The 17,769-nt window shown below is 36.3% G+C and overlaps 1 protein-coding gene across 4 annotated transcripts in view; it reads left to right on the top strand.

The window, feature by feature from the left end:
* Nucleotides 1-17,769, top strand: part of PMS1 (PMS1 homolog 1, mismatch repair system component) — an 88,740-nt gene that overhangs the window by 44,458 nt on the left and 26,513 nt on the right. For all 4 annotated transcript variants that reach the window (XM_035007542.1, XM_035007538.1, XM_035007540.1 and 1 more), the window contains one exon: nucleotides 13,355-13,471. In XM_035007542.1, the coding sequence (XP_034863433.1) occupies nucleotides 13,355-13,471 (117 nt within the window). The remainder of the gene's footprint in view (nucleotides 1-13,354; nucleotides 13,472-17,769) is intronic.

The following is a 17,769-nucleotide window of genomic DNA, read 5'->3' as shown; positions in this document are numbered from 1 at the left end:
TCCTTCCTTCCTTCCTTCCTTCCTTCCTTCCTTCCTTCCTTCCTTCCCTTTCCTTTCCTTTCCTTTCCTTTCCTTTCTTTTTCTTTCCTTTCTTTCTACATTTTGTTGAGAACACTTAACATGAGAGCTACCTTCTTAAAATTTTGAGTGTACCGTGCAGTATTGTTGACTAGAGGTACAATGTTATACAACAGATCTCTCGAACTTCTTCATTGTGCTTAACTGAAATTTAATGCCCATTCATTAGTAACTCCCTATTTCCCCTCCCCCATCCCCTGGATAACTACCATTCCAGTTTTTGATTCTATGAATTTAATTATTTTAAATACCTCCTATAAATGGAATCATGTAATATTTGTCTTTCCGTGACTGGCTTATTTTACTTGGCATAATGTCCTTAAGAGTCATCCATGTTGTCCTATATCGTAGAATTTATTTTTTAAGGCTGAATCATATTCTGTCAAATGTATATACTACAATTTCTTTAACAATTGATCCATCAGTGGACATTTAAGTTGTTCACACATCTTGGCTATTGTAATAGTGCTGCAATGAACATGGGAGTGCTAATATTAATATCTCTTTCAGAGCCTGCTTTCAGTTCCTTTGAATAAATATTCTGGCATGAGGCTGGATTGCTAGATCATATGGTAGCTCTATTTTTAATATTTTGAGGTACCTCCATACTATTTTCATAGTATTTGCATTCCCATAAATACTATACAAGGGCTCCAATTTCTCCACATTTTCCCCAATATTTATCTTGTCTTTTTTTGCTAATAGCCATCCTGACAGGTGTGAGGTGATTTTTAGTGTGGTTTTGATATGCGTTTAACCTGATGATTAGTAAAATTGAACATTTTTTCACATATCTGTTAGCCATTTATATTTTCTTCTTTGGAGAAATGTCTTTCAAGTTCTTAGCCCATTTTTTATTTGTGTTACTAGTGTTTTTGTTTTGTTTTGTTTTTTTTAAAGATTTTTTTTTTTTATTTATTCATTTGAGACACAGAGATACAGAGAGAGAGAGAGAGAGCATGAGCAGTGGGAGAGGCAGAGGGAGAGGGAGAAGCAGACTCCCAGCCGAGCCAGGAGCCCGATGTGGGGCTCGATCCCAGGACCCCGGGATCACGACCTGAGCCGAAGGCAGACGCTTAACCATCTGAGCCACCCAGGCGCCCCTGTATTACTAGTGTTTTTAATAGTTTTAGGAAAGCGTTATATACTTTGGAATTAACCATCAGGTATATGCTTTGCACATGTTTTCTGCCATCCTATGGGTTGGCTTTTCATTCTGTTGATAGCTTCCTTAGCTGTGCGGAAGCATTTTAGTTTGATGTAGTCCCTTTGTCTCTTTTTCTTTTATTGCTTTTGCTTTTGGTGTAATATCAAAGAAATCATTGCCAAGATCAGTGTCATGAAGCTTTTCTCTTTTAGGAGTTTTACAATTTTAGGTCTTGTATTTAAGTCTTTAATCCATTTTAAGTTGATTTCTGTGTATGATGTAAGATAAGGGTCCAATTTCATTCTTTTATATTTATATCATTTTCCCAGCACGTTGGTTGCAGAGACTCTTCTTTCCCCATTGTGTATTCTTGACACCTTTGTCAGACATCAGTTGACCATATATGCATGGATTTATTTCTGGGCTCTCTGTTCTTTTCCATTGGCCTTTATATCTATCTTTTTGCCAGTACCATACTGTTTTTGCTTACTGTAACTTTGTAATGTATTTTGAAACTAGGAAGTATGATGCCTCCAGTTTTGTTCTTTATCTCTGGATTGATTTGGCTATTTGTGGTCTAAAACTCCTTCCATGAGTTTTAGAATTGTGTTTTTCTATTTCTGCAAAGAATGTCATTAGGATGTTTGGTAGGAATTGCATTGAATTTGTAGATCGCTTTGGCTAATATGGACATCTTAACAATATTAAATCTTCTGATCTATGAACACAGGATGCCTTCTCATTTGTCATCTTTGATTTCTTTCATCAGTTTTTTGTAGTTTTTAGTGTACAAGTCTTTCACCTCTTTAAATTTATTGTTAAGTATTTTATTCTTTTTTGGTGCTATTGTAAATGGGATTGTTTTTCTAATTTTTTTTTCAGATAGCTCATTGTTAGTGTATAGAAACATAGCTGATTTTTGTATCTTGATTTTGTATCCTGCAACTTTACTGAATTTCTAACTGTTTTTTGATGGAGTCTTCAGGGTTTTCTATATAGATGATCATGTCATCTACAAACAGGGACAATTTTACTTCTTCCTTTCTGATTTGGATGCCTTTTATTTCTTTCTCTTGCCTAATTGCTTTAGCTAGGACTTTCAATTTTATGATGAATAGAAGTGGCAAGAATAGGCATCCATGTCTTGTTCTTGATCTTTTTTCTTTAAAAAAAGCTTTTCAGTTTTGTTTTGTTTTGTTTTGTTTTGATGGTTGCAATGGGATAAAAGCCAAAAAGATGGCTTTTTATTGTGTTGAGTTATTTTCCTTCTATTCATATTTTATTGAGTTTTTAATCATGAAAGGGTATTAAGTTTTGTCAAATGCTTTTTCTGCACCCATTAAGACAATCATGTGACTTTTATCCTTTATTTTGTTAATATAGTGTATCACATTAATTGAAATGCGTATGTTGAGCCATTCCTTCACCCTAGAGATAAATCCCGTTGGTGTATGATCTGTTTAATATGTTGTTGGATTCAGTTTCTAGTGTTCTGTTGAGGATTTTTGTATCTATATGCATCAGGGATTTGGCCTGTATTCTTTCCTCACAGTGTTCTTGTCTGGCTTTGGTATCAGGGTAATGCTGGCCTCATAAAATGAGTTTTGAAGTCTTTCTTCTTTCAGTTTTTTGGAAGAGTTTGTGAAGGATTGGTGTTAATTCTTAAATAAATGTTTGGTAGAATTCCTCAGTGAGCCATCTGGTCCTAGGCTTTCTTTGTTGAAAGGTTTTTGATTTTTGATTTAGTCTCTATACTAGTTGTAATTCTGTTCAGACTTTTTCTTTCTTCATGATTGAGTTTTGGTAGGTTGTATATTTCTAGGAATTGAGCCCTCTCGGTTATCCTGTTTGTTGGCATATAATTGTTCATATAGTCTCACATGATTCTTTTTATTTCTGTGGCATTAGTTGTAATATCACTTCATTTTTAATTTTATTTGGGTCTTTTTTTTTTCTTATTCTAGCTAAAGGTTTGTCAATTTTGTTTCTTTTCAAAAAAACCAAGTCTTAGTTTTGTTTTTTTCCTGCTCTTTTTCTATTTTCTGTTTCATTTATTTCTGCTCTGCTCTAAACTTTATTTCCTTCCTTCTACTAACTTTAACCTTAGTTTGTTGTTTTTCTAGCTTCTTGAGGTGTATAGTTAGGTTGTTTGCTTGACATCTTTCTTTTTTAATGTAGGCATTATTGCTATGGATAAACTGTACTTTTTGTACTACAGCGCATAAGTTTTGGTATGTTGTGTTTTCATTTATCTCAAGGTATTTTCTAATATTCTTTTTGTTTCTTTGATTCAGTGGTTGTTCCAAGAGTGTGTTATTTAATTTCTACATACTGTGAATTTTCCACTTCCTGTTGATTTCTAGATTCATTCCATTGTGGTCAGAAAAAATTCCTTGGTATGTTTCAGTCTGCTTAAATTTGTTAAGACTTGTTTTGTCTTAACACTTGGTCTATCCTGGAGAAAGATCTGTGTGAGTTTGAGAAGAATATGTATTCTGCTGCTGTTGGGTGGATCGTTCTGTATATGTCTGTTAGGTCTGTTTGGTCTGTAGTATTGTTCAAGTCCTCTATTTCCTTATTAATCTTCTGTCTGGATTTTCTATCCATTACTGGTCTTGATCTGAAAGAGAACAACTAGAGAACCATGTGGGGGATGGATTTGTATTTCAGAAGAGATAGTTGAGGTAGCTTCATTTAGAAGTATGAGCAAGTTTGGAAAAAAAAAATCTCATGAAAAAATTAATAGGTAAGGTGTTCTATTCAGTGAGAATAAAGAGGAAAAGCTGAAATGAGATGTTGTTATAAAGCAATAGCAGCTTGATTTGCACTTAACCTTTTCTGTAAAGTTAAATATGGGTGAAAGTAATGGTTGCCTCGGAGTTCCAAGATGAAAGAGCTTATCAGAAAGGCTGATCTGAAGGGTTTTCTGTAAATAGTATTGAGACAGTAATCTGGAGGCAGTTATTAAATGCTTCTCGGGTTCAAAAGGTATTTTCAGAGGAAGTAGCCTTAGGACTGGTTTTTGAGAAGGACGTTGAGCAGAGGCATTCAAAAGCACATGCAAAGCCAAAGAGTCCTCAGAGGTCAGGGAAAGCTGGTGTAGGAAAATAGAAAATGAGGCTGGAAAGGTGCTTGGGTCTAGATTCTAAAGGACCTTGTATACCTTATATGGGAGTGTAGACTTCTTGCCGTGTGGCCAAAGGAAATAAAATAAGTAGTTTTTTTTTTTTTTAAAGATTTTATTTATTTATTTGGCAGAGAGAGACACAGCGAGAGAGGGAACACAAGCAGGGGGAGTGGGAGAGGGAGAAGCAGGCTTCCCGCGGAGCAGGGAGCCCGATGCGGGGCTCGATCCCAGGACCCTGGGATCATGACCTGAGCTGAAGGCAGACGCTTAATGACTGAGCCACCCAGGTGCCCCTAAAATAAGTAGTTTCATGTTGGAGGAGGTAATTAAGAGGATGTGACCACCCGTTGACCCTTGAGCTGGACCCTGGGCAATTTGTAGCTCCTTAGAGCACCCCTCCCATTCCTCCGCCTCTGCCCCTGTGCCTGCTCTGTCTACCATTCCCACAGTGGGAGCTGTTCCAAGGACATAGCCCTGAGAGAGTAAAGTGTTGTTGAGCCCATCTGGACATTGTGCGAGACAACCCAGTTAAGGCCTTATATAGACATTTAAAATTCAGGAGGGTGGGTGCAGAGATCTACTTATCTTGCAGCCACCCAAGACCTCATAAGCCTCATAAGTTCCCTTGCTTATTAAAACCACCACCTACCAATCTGGAGTGGTTGGCCTCTTTTCTTTGGTCTCTTCTGCCTTCTACCTACAGGGGCCAGTTTCAGATTAACCAAGGAAGCCCCTAAGGAGGTTGTGAACGAACATTTAATTAGGAGACTAACAAAATAAGATAATTCTCATTGCAGTTGGAGGGTGGGCCAAATTATGTTTAGTGGTTGTGTAATACAAGTAGCTGGTTCAGTAATCAAGGCAGTTGCACAGAGCATGGAGAAGAGGGTCTAGACAAGAAAAACATTTCTGATAAGACAAGGTTAATCCAATCTTGGAAATAATCTTTCTTGTTTTAAAGACCACAAAGAGTATCTACAATCTCCCTTTGAAAGTTATGTAAAAATTAACTTTATGTTTTTAAATTTTTATATAAATCATATCTTTATAGGGGTCAAAAACCAAAAAGTATGAAAAGGTAGAGTGAAAAAAATTACTCTCATTTTTGTCTCTTACCTACCTAGTCCCTGTAAGTTTCCTCTCCCATAGGTGAAGTTACTATTACTAATTTCTTTGCAATCTTCAGGAAAAGTAATTATGTATACTCTATTTCAAAAAATGAATATAAAATAAGAGATATTTAAGCTGAGTAAAAGTAGGGATAAGAAATATTAAATTCAGAATTGTGCTGAATAACTTTTACCAAGATAGAATCCTTTTTAAAAGTCTGAGTCTGCTTAAGCAAGAATCAAATCATATAATGATATTATAATGGAAGTAGTTAAAGTTTTTTTAAAAGAAATTACGATGTGAACTTATTAGTATATTTGTGCATATAATTTGTATGAACGGTTTGATTGCATTCTAGGCCAATATATATATATTTTTATTACATCTTCTAGAAGGAGTCACCTTTGTTCAGGCAGTCTTAGTAGCACTGCACTTTTTAGTTAATTCTGTATCATCTGTGTGCAACCTCCTCTTTCCTGCTATCACAAATTGCCTTCTACAATTGAGATTTACTAATTTAATACTGAATGCATTCTCATCTGATCATTTCCTTCATATAGTATATGTCAATGAAGTAGGAAGAGTGGCAAGATATATTTGGCTATTGTCAATCAATTACTTGGTGTGCATGTAATAATATATTTTTTATTGAGGTGTTTTTGCACTGTCATCATACTGACTAGAGTCAATTCTTACTTGGCACATCCAGATGCTCCAACTTTGTGTGACCTAGCTAGAAAACATATGGGGGTATGTGCATGTATTTTTAGCACGTTAAGAGTTCTGCCTTAGGGTAAAATATATGCAGAACTTCAGGAAGTGAAAAGAAAATCTCTGTTTTAGAAAATAATATAGAATTGATGAAATGGTAGAAAAAGCAAATGAACAACTATTTGCTGTAGTAAATACAGTATTTAAAAATTATGTTTTTTAAAAAATAAAGATCTTTAATTTTTAATTACCACATTTTAAAATTTTTTAATCCATTATTTTGATAATGGGTGCTGTTTTGAAAATGAATTTTAGTTGCCTGAGCAATAGTGAAGATTTAACTTGTTGGCAGATCTCTGTAATCATTTATTGCTGTCCCAACTGTAACTAATTTAGAAAACCCTCCTAAATTACCCCCTTGATCTGATGCAGTAATTGCCTACTGTAAAATAATGTTCTAGAACTATTACCAGTATTTACTTAAAAATGAAATTCCTCATTTAATGATTCTCATGTTTGACAGCATTTTTAGAACCCATTTCTTCAAGTGATCTTTTTACAGTTCTGTGCACTAGCTAGCTACTCAGCAGGTTAGTGAAATAACATCTTTGCATTAATCAGCAGCTAAGATTTATATCTTTAGGCATCACCTGAGGCAACGCTCTAATGTAAACTAAGATAATATGAGGTTTACATTAGAACTAACCCAAGCTTTATATCTGTTATCAGTGCAGGAAATTTTGGAATTTTAAAACATTAGTTTTCTTGACTACTTACTTTAAATATATTTACATGTTTGTATCAGAGATGTAGCATAGCTTTAGAGAGAGAAACTTTTCATGAATAAATTGTTGTTACTCAGCTGTTCCTTGTTCAAAGTAACTTGTGGTATGGTAAGTACGAAACAAGGGCACTTCATTCCCAATACAGCAGATTATTCAGAACCTTACCTACTTTCTGTTATTTTGAATATCGTTCCTTAAAACACCAGCTACTAGCTGGCTTAAAATAACAGCTGTAATAACAGAAGCCAGCACTTCTTTGTCTTTTTACACTCATACACAAACACACACACACATACATACATACATACATACAAACACACACATAGGAAATGCAAAGATTACAGTCTGGCAGTTCCTCAATAAAGAAAGAGTTACCATATTACCCAGCAATTTCACTTCTAGGAATATTAAGCAAGAGAAATGGAAACATATTTCACATAAAAACTTGTACATGAATGTTCATAGCAGCATCATTCATAATAGCCAAAAAGTGGAAATAACCCAAATATACATCATCTAATGAAAGGATAATTCAAAAGTATATCCATACAATGGAATATTACTTAGCCATTTTAAAAAAGGAAGAGGTACTGATACAACATGGATAAGCCTTGAAAATGTTCCATTAGGTAAAAGAAGCCACTCATAAAAGACTATGTATTATATAATTCCATTTATATGAAAAACCTAAAGTAGGCAAATTTATAAAGACAGAAAGTAAATTAGTGATTACCTTGGGTGAAGGTGGCAGGGAATGGAGAGTGACTGCTAATGGGTACAGGGTGTTTCTTTGAAATGATAAAATTGTTCTATAATTAGTTGTGATGGTTGCATAACCCTGTGAATATACTAAAAACCATTGACTTGTTTACTTAAAATGGGTGAATTGTATGGTTTATGAATCATATCTCAATAAGACTAATATTTAAAAAACGAAAGAAAAACAAAGGCTACTTTGGATTTCCTAAAGTAAATGAGTAGACAAAGACTATAATTTCTAACCCGTATAGTGGTGTGATAATCAGCAGTCTTAATTTTTAAAAATAAAGAGGTAGTTTTCAACTCCACTGGGGTTACTTTTCTCTAGAAAAATGTATTCTACAAATGTTCACTCCTTCAACAAATTGTTTATTGGGCCCTATTGGGTACCTGACACTGTTCTTGATACCAGGGACTCAGTCACATTCCCGATTGTTCTTTTCTTCCTCTCCATATGCCATCACCAAGTCACATCAAGTCTATTTTATATCCTTTAGTTTATCACTGTGCTCTTTTCCCTCTTAGCAATATGCTTGGTTCTATTACCTAGTCCAGTGAATCTCAGCCACAGTATTTTTTTTTAGATTTATTTATTTATTTGATGGGGGGAGGGGCAGAGGGGGGGAGAGTGTTAAGCAGCCTCCATGCTGAGCACAGAGCCCAACCTAGCACTCAGTCTCATGACCCTGAGATCATGACCTGAGCCGAAACCAAGAGTCAGACATTTAACCGACTGTGCCACCCAGGCACCCCTCAGCCACAGTATTAATATTAGTAAATACCAAAGTATGCAAATGTTTTACCTTAAAATAATTAGAGGAATAATCCTGTAATTGTCACTTTCATTGACTTGCATTCCAAGTCAGTGGAAGTGACTTGGAAGTCAAAAAGTGGTAGCATTTTAGCTAGTGTGCCAGGAAAACTACACAATCCTCAGTGCCTCTTGAAAATATTGAAATATTTTGTGAATGTGACCTTCATCCATTTTGCATGTCCTCAGTAAAAGTGAGAATCTTTGAGCTGGATTAATTTAATCACATTTTTAAAAATCCATATTGCTTTCTGGGCGCCTGGGTGGCTCAGTTGGTTAAGCGACTGCCTTCGGCTCAGGTCATGATCCTGGAGTCCCGGGATTGAGTCCCACATCAGGCTCCCTGCTCAGAAGCAGGGAGTCTGCTTCTCCCTCTGACCCTCCTCCCTCTCATGCTCTCTGTCTCTCATTCTTTCTCTCGTGAAAAAAAAAAAAAAAAAAAATCTTAAAAAAATAAAAATCCATATTGCTTTAGTTTCAGTTCTCACTAAATCATTCTTTTTTTTTTTTAAGATTTTATTTATTTATTTGAGACAGAATGAGAAAGAGAGCACATGAGAGGGGGGAGGGTCAGAGGGAGAAGCAGGCTCCCCGCCGAGCAGGGAGCCCGATGCGGGACTTGATCCAGGGACTCCAGGATCACGACCTGAGCCGAAGGCAGTCGCTTAACCAACTGAGCCACCCAGGCGCCCTCACTAAATCATTCTTATAAAAGATCTTTTTTATAGAAATATAGTTGACATACAACATTATGTAAATTTAAGATATATAACATGTTAATTTGATACATTTATATATTGTAATGTGATTGCCATTGTAGCAATAATTAGCATCTCTATCATATTACATAATTATCATTTCTTTTTAGTGATTGGGATAATTAGGTTCTAGTCTCTGCAAGTTTGATGATTATTATACAATACTGTTGTTAATTAGTTGCTATATTGTGCATTAGATCTCTAGGACTTATTTACTACTTGTTGCAAATTTGTACCTTTAAACAACATCTGTCCTATCTTCCCACCTCCTATTCCCTAATAACTATCATTTTATTCTCTGGTTTCTACGAGTTTGGTTTTAGATTCCACATATGAATATCATACAGTATTTGTCTTTCTCTATCTGATTCTCTCACTTAGCATAATGTCCTTAAAGTCCACAGATCTCTTTCTAACATCCATATCTGATCAAGCATTTTCCCAGTTAGATTTCTTTCTCTAGTAACTGCATTGCAAATAAGATAAACTGTAAACTTCTTTGTGTGATATGATTGGTCATTCATGATCTTGCTCCTTTCTGTCCAGCTTCATCTCCAGCAACCCATATTCTCTATGCTTCCATGCCTTTGCATGTGCCCTTCTATCTGCCAGCAGTGCCTGTCCCATGAGTCATGGGTGGCAGCCTCCTTTCAGGTCTCACTGCACATGCAGTCGCTCTGTGAAGTAGACTTAGGTTTCTACTACAATGCCTCTACTATGTTTTATAATAGCAGTTTTTATAATGCATTATAATTATTTTCGTATCTTGTTTTCCTTTTATATTTTTAGCTCCTAAGAGCCAGTTCCTTATCCTTTTATCTTTGATTTCCCAGCTTTTAGCATGGAATGTGGTATGAAGTAGATCTCAATAAATATTTGCTGAATAAGTTCAAAAGAGTGGGACACCTGAGTGGTGCAGTCAGTTAAGCCTCCAACTCTTGGTTTCTGCTCGGGTTGTAATCTCAGGGTGGTGGGATTGAGTGCTGTGTCTGGCCCCAGCCTCAGCACAGAGTCTACTTAAGAGTCTCTCTCCTTGCCTCACCCCCCCATGCTCTCTTTCTCTCTCTCTAAAAATAAATAGAGCTTTAAAAAAATTCAAAATGAGTTCCTCCAAAAATTTTAATTTAGCCCAAGTATTTATATATTATATGTGATAAAATTAAAGATTAAAAATATATTTGTGACTCTGATCCCATATTTCCTGGAGCAGTTCCAATTTTAAACAGTCTAATGTATTGTCCTTTAAGAATAAATGTAGTTACCAAGGTACAATTTTTTGTTTAGAAATATAACATTGGGGAGCACCTGGGTGGTGTGTCGATTAAGCATTCAACTCTTGGTTTTGGCTCAGGTCACGATCCTCAGGGTCATGAGATGGAGGCCCACGTTGGGCTCCATGTTCAGTGTGGAGTCTGCTTGGGATTCTCCCTCCCTCTGCCTTTCCTCCTGCTCATTCTCTGTGGTGTCTCTCTCTCTCAAATAAATAAACTTTAAAAAAGAGAGGAAATATACACATTGAACATATACGTCAGCTTTTTAATTGTTTACAATTTATTTTTATACTTTGATTTCTTCATGTACTTTATTTTTTCTAATTCAGATCATTTTCAAAGCAATAGATAATAGTGGAAAGGTGAAATTTAGGATGGAACAATACCTGAATTGTTTTTCTAATTGTGTCATTTTGCTGTGCACTTTGGTCCTAATTACTGCACAACTGTATTTATATGAATATAAATGAATGAAAATTAATGGAAATTTAGAAACCCTTAGGTATAAGGATCTGTATAATAAGATTAAGGTTGGTACTGACAACTGAACTCAAAAATACTCTGATTTTAGGATGCTAGGATAGTAGCTCCCAATCTTTTTGGACTTCTATTATTCTGGTGTGGCTTCTTTGATTTGGGGAACCCAATTATTTATTTATTTTAAATGAATAGATTAAAAATAATTTTGGTTTGAGAATGCATTAATACCCTCAAGTTGATTAGAGAGTAGAGTGTATCACATGGCCGTGGAGGGTAATCATACATGAACATGCATTTGTCTTTGAGAATTCTCAGTTAGGGTCTGGTGTTGGCTCTAACTTATTACTGTCTTTGACTAGATGTTAGCAGAGTAAAAATAGTAAGTTTGGAGCCAAAAAGATGGGATATAAATCATGGTTCCATGACCTACTATCTAAGTTTCTTTGGGTAAATCAGTCAGTCTGAGCTTCAGTTTCCTCCTCTGTATAATGAGATAATAATACCTATGTGAAAAAGTTGTGAAAATTAACAGTGGTTTCTAAAATAGTAGTGCCAGGTAAGTTCTTCATAAATCATAACTCCTATTTGATTAGTATTAATAAAACCCTAGGAATAGGTAAAAGGTTTTTCTGTTACACTAAATTTCAGGTAATTTGTCTTAATTGAGTAGTTGTTATAGTACCTCTGTTTTCCTAAGCAGGTTTGTCTTTAAGATTCTAAAAACAGAGTGGTTTACAAAGGATACACATCAACATGCAGAGTCAGTGCTAATTACCATGTCCAGAAGGGCACTTCCCTTCACTGCTCTCCCCCAACATGCCATTTAGAGGACAACATGAATCCATTTACTTCACTTTTCATTTTATTATATATAGTACTCTTAGTACTTCAAACTGCCTGTAGAGGTTCCTGGTTGTATTAAGGAGCTCATTTGGCCAGAATCCTTTGGTCTAGTCTGGTCTAGTTAGAGTCTCTCTCTCTCTCTCACCTTCTCTACAATCAGATATTTAAATCACTGTCTTTTCACTCACAACAAATACAACTTTTGTACATTACAGGGGAAAAATAGAAAGGAACTTCCTTAACCTTTAGTCATTGAATCTACAAACCTACTTATCTTTCTTCACTGCTTCCAGTTCAAGTGTGTCATATTAAGACCCACCCTTGATCCACACCTGCCTCTAGTTATTGCTCGATCTGCTTTTACTTTACAGTGAAACTTTCTGAAATGCTATCTATGTTCTTTTTTTTTATGTTCTCTGTATAATCACTATTCAGTAATTGAAATTTGGTTTCGTTTACTCTCCTTCCCTAGAACTGCTCACACTCTTCTGATTGCTAAATCCTGTGGCATTATCTCTGTTCCTACCTTGGTCTCTTGACATTGGTCTTGTATGACTACTTTCCTCTTAAAAAATTTTCTTGTTCTGTGTACCATACTATCCTGTAGCTTTACCTGCCTCTGTGTCCACTGCTTCTTTTCAGCCTCTTCTTCCTCTTTCAAGTCCCTTGAATGTTGATGTTTTCTCCTATGTCCTTTACAAATTTTTCTCAGGATTTAGGAGGTGCCAGGTGAATATTTGTTAATGAACAAATTATGTCTGTGTTTCTTAAGAGATTCACTATAATTGGACCTTGTTAACTGAACAAATTGCAATATATCATACCTGATGGTGCACTTCACAAACTTTGGTCCAGTCTTTCTGGACCATGATTCTCTTAAACTACCCTACTACATATTTCCGGTGAAAAAAATCCAAGCACATCATTCAGCTTTTTTATGTCTATGAGGTTCAGTTAGCTTTTTTAAGTGGTCTGTACGTACACGGTAATTGCAAAGATAATTTTAAAGAGCATGCATTATCCCAAATTTTTACACCAGTTTGACTATTTATAGAAATCTTATAGCCTTTAGTTGTCCATCCTCAATAAAATAGTAATACCTTACTGGGAGTAACAATTTAATTTAAATATACTCTGAGGTATATATAAAGTTTAGGATTAGACACTGTCCTGTGTGTTTGCCTACATTGTATATTTTCATCTTTCATCAACTCTGAGAGATAAATATTCTTAGTCATCTTGTAGAGAGGAGAAAACTGAGGTTAGGGTAAGTTAAATAGATTTTATACCATAACATATACAGTTGATAAAATTCAGAACCAGAGTTCTGACTTTACGGCCCATGCATCTCTTCTAAATGATACTGAAATTATAAGCTGGGGATGAATGCTAAATACAGAAATAAATGGGGTAAGTATTTGAGTTTAGTAAATCTAAATTGTGTTAAAAGTTGTCTGTGTCTTTTTGTTCCTAGGCAGTTATTTGGCAGAAAACTAGAGTATCTGATCATAAGATGGCTCTCATGTCTGTTCTGGGGACTGGCGTTATGGGCAATATGGAATCCTTTCAGTATCACTCTGAAGAGTCTCAGGTATACAACAAAATGTTCTTAATTAATTCTGGCTTACCAGTGAAACTGTCAAAGTACTTTTCTCTTGGGGTTTGGGGTGGCGAGAATTTTTTCTTGTAACATTTTAATTATATGTGTAGGGTAAAAAAAGAAAATACATTTACAGATTATATTAACCCTCTCTCCCCAGCCCTACTTCCTGTTTTTTCTATTTGTTTTTAATTTTAAACATTGTGGTTTCATTATTTTTTATAATGATTTTCAATAAAGGATCTTATCTATTTACTTTTCTCTATGAAAGAAGAAGAGTTGGGGCACCTGGGTGGCTCAGTCGGTTAAGCATCCTACTCTTTATTTCAGCTCAGCTCATGATCTCAGGGTTGTGAGATTGAGCCCCACCTTGGGCTCTGCACTTAGCAGGGAGTCTAGAGATTCTCTCCCTCTCCCTCTGCTCCTCCACCCAGTCTCACTCGCTCTCTCTCAAATAAATAAATCTTTTAAAAAAAATGTTAAAAAGATAAAGAAGAGTTGAGCTTTCTTACCTTTGTTTTCCCTTTACCATTCTAAATATGTACTCCAGCTTCCTTTTCTTGATCTCTCAGCTTCAGTGCTTCTTGAGTTCCTATAATGCTAGATGAGGTTATGAATTATGAACACTCCCACTCTTTTACTTGCTCTTCCCTCTCTCAATCATGTCAGCTCTACTTTTATGTTATCGAGCTTAATAACTTGTCGTCTTTTGCAACCATTTTTAAGTCTCCATCTTTTGTTTGAAAATTGACTCTAAAAGTTGAAAACTTATCTGGAGTATACTGTGTGACTAAAAATAATTTTCAATGCAAAGCCAAGTATTGTGCTAGGATTACATTTCCTAAAAATCCATGTTATGTGTCATTTGTATAACAAATGAGAATATTTCTATTGTCCCAATTAAATGGAATCTCCTTTCTTGTTCTCCTATCACCGGCTCAAAATTTGCTTATATATGGACTTACATAGTTTTTGCTTTTTTCTGGGTTTTCCAAGGTTTGGGTTTTGGTGTTTTTTGTTTTTTTTTTTCCTTTTTTCAAGTGAAGAAATTTTCTTCATCATGTCAGCAATTAAATCCAGCTCTTTTACTTATTCTAGCTATAGCTGGTAATTTATTCTATTCCATTTTTTTTAAAGCATTAGATTTAGAACCTAATTTCTTATTTGGACTGATTGCCTGTCAGGCGTTCTACACAGCTCCCATCCTGGAATTTTTTTCATAGGAATACTAGTTGTTTCCATTATTTCACATATCCCATGCCTTCCTCTTTCTTAGTATTAATTCTCATTTTTTTCATGTACATCTTTAGTTAACTGCCACAGAAAGGGGACATGAGAGGTAGACTTTTATGTACGAGAATGACTTTGTTTTGCGCTTTCACTTGTTGACTTTCTCTCTAGTCTGGTAGATCTACAATTCTAGATTGAAAATAATTTTTCAGAACTTTGAAGACATTGAGTACCTTTGGCTGCCCATTGTTGCTGATGGGAAGATGAATTCATTCTAGCTCTTTCTTTCTAGCTGATAAGTATTTTTCTTTCTGAATGTTCTTAGGATCTTTCCTTGGTCTCTATTCTTCAGTTTTTCAAGAATGTCTCTAGATGTGTGTCTTTTATTACTCATTTGCTTATTATGCTGAGCACTTGTGAGACCTTTTGAATCTGAAAATTCGTTTCTTTTTCAGCTCTGGGTTATGTACTTCCATCTGTCATAACTTTGATCATTTTCCTCTTTCAATGAAACTCATTATTGTTGGTTTAGGACCTTATGTTATTTCTCTCTTACTGTTTTTCTCAAGTTTTGTATCTTTTCCTTTTTCTCTACGTTTTTAGAGAGGGCTGACTCTCTTTTATCCCTTCCGGATTTTTTTGAACGTTTTATGTTTAATTTCCAAGAGCTTAATTTTATTTTTTTAGAGAGAGAGAACAAGGGTGGTGGGGAGGGCGGAGAGAGAGAGAGAGAAAGAATCCCAAGCAGGCTCTATGCCCAGCACGGAGGCTGATGTGGGGCTTGATCCCATGACCCTTAGATCATGGCCCGAGCAAAAATCAAGAGTCAGACTCTCAACCAACTGACTGAGCTACTCAGGCACTCCTCCAAGAGAGTTTTCAAATTTTACTGCTTTTTTACAACTTCATATTGTTGTCTTGTGGATACAAAATCTTGAATCTCTCTAGAGATACTAAGTTTTATTTCTATTTTTAAATTATTTGTTCCTTAAATTATCTCTTTTTTAGGAGGTCAGTTTTGTTTTGCTTTTCAGGTCTTTTTCCTCCATGCCATCTTTTTCTGTGAATAGAAGTCTAATTGGGAACTCAGTGTTTGTGCCTGGACTTACTGAGTGTCAGGCTTCACTTGAGTATTAATTAATCAAAATCCTGGTCCTGTTCCCACAGTCTGGGGGAATCACAGGTGCCATCATGGGGTGGGGGTTTAGCACACTGCACCCATACTCACTGCTCTAGTTCTCAGGAAATTCATTTCATCTCTTTCCTCCCCCCCCCAACCCCATTCCTTCCCTTCTTCTTTTCTTTTCTTCTTCCTCGCACAAAATTAGATAATTGTAATTGGTTCATGACAGATTATCCTTATTCAGTTTTTTTTTTTTTTTTTTAAGATTTTATTTATTTATGTGACAGAGAGAGAGATAGCGAGAGCAGGAACACAAGCAGGGGGAGTGGGAGAGGGAGAAGCAGGCTTCCTGCCGAGCAGAGAGCCCGATGTGGGACTCGATCCCAGGACCCTGGGATCATGACCTGAGCTGAAGGCAGATGCTTAACGAGTGAGCCACCCAGGCACCCCCCTTATTCAGTTTCTTAATAGAAGAGTCTGTAGTTTTTGCTTGTCTGCACATTTTAAGCCTGAAGGCTCTCTGTTCTGCTGGACAGTTGGTTTCTCTCCTCTTCTCTCTCTCTTTTTTTTTTTTTCTTAAAGATTTTTATTTATTCATTTGAGACACAGAGATAGAGATAGAGAGAGCATGAATAGGGGGAGAGGAAGAGGGAGAAGCAGGCTCCCGGCTGAGCCAGGAGCCCAATGTGGGGCTCGATCCCAGGACCCTGGGATCATGACCTAAGCAGACGCTTAACCATCTGAGTCACCCAGGGGCCCCTGTTCTTCTCTTCTTTTTTTTTAAATAATTTGTTGAAATCTCTTTTCTGCTACTAGTTCTTCTATTCTGCTTACAGTATTAAGTTCTTAATTATTATCATTTTATTAGTCTTGGATGGGAGCTTGTGCTCAGTTGATGTTCTCTCTGCCTGAGGAACAATTCAGGCCAGCCTTAGGGGCCACCTGTAGTGCCGTATAGTGGCACTAGAGTGACATAGGTCCTGTTTTTCAGAGTTCCCTTAGTAATTGTTCAGTAGTTTCAATATACCCTGGTGCCACCTTAGACTGGTTATGGTGACTGACTTGGGATAATAAGGTACTGTCTTGGGACAGTAAATTCTCCCAGGTCCCTTGTGGTACCTACACTGGTAACCCAGGAAACTTATGACAGGAGATCCAGACTGATATCTCGGTATTGTATTGTGCTCTAGGTATTCTAGCTGTCATAGTTTGGTTTGAAGACCAGCAGCATTGGCATTACCTGTATGCTTGTTAGAAATGAAGGGTCTCAGGCCTCATCCCAGACATAGGGAATCAGGATCTGTATTTTAACAAGGCCCCCAGGTGCCCATTCAAGTATGAAAAACACCGATTTAGACCTTGGTCAGTTACAATTTTATGTGTGACTGGAATTATCCTGTTAAATCCTTTTCCCAATGGGAATTTTTTTCTGTGATCTGTATTGAGATGTGTTGCCAGATCTATGTTTGCCCACTGATTTTTTTTCTTTTTTTTTATTCTTATGTTAATCCCCATACATTAGATCATTAGTTTTAGATGTGTTCCATGATTCATTGTTTGTGCATAACACCCAGTGCTCCATGCAGAATGTGCCCTCCTCAATACCCATTACCAGGCTAACCCATCCTCCCTACCCCCCCTCCCCTCTAGAACCCTCAGTTTGTTTTTCAGAGTCCATCGTCTCTCATGGTTCGTCTACCCCTCCGATTTCCCCCGCTTCATTCTTCCCCTCTTGCTACCTTCTTCTTCTTCTTTTTTGCCCACTGATTTTTAAATTTTCTCTTGAAATAGAATTGTGTGAGGGCTGCTGGTAATCTATCATAGATTTTGCTATACCTTAATGTGGTTATCCTTGCACAGAGTAATTTAGGAATTTGGAAACCATGTGTTGCTGAATAGTTCCAGTTCCATGGGTTGTCAGAATGATAAACTTTTG

This window comes from Mirounga leonina, unplaced genomic scaffold (assembly GCF_011800145.1).
Source record: "Mirounga leonina isolate KUSES-001 unplaced genomic scaffold, KU_Mleo_1.0 Mir_151, whole genome shotgun sequence".
Taxonomy (NCBI): Eukaryota; Metazoa; Chordata; class Mammalia; order Carnivora; family Phocidae; genus Mirounga; species Mirounga leonina.
This window is presented reverse-complemented; position numbering and strand designations above follow the sequence as displayed.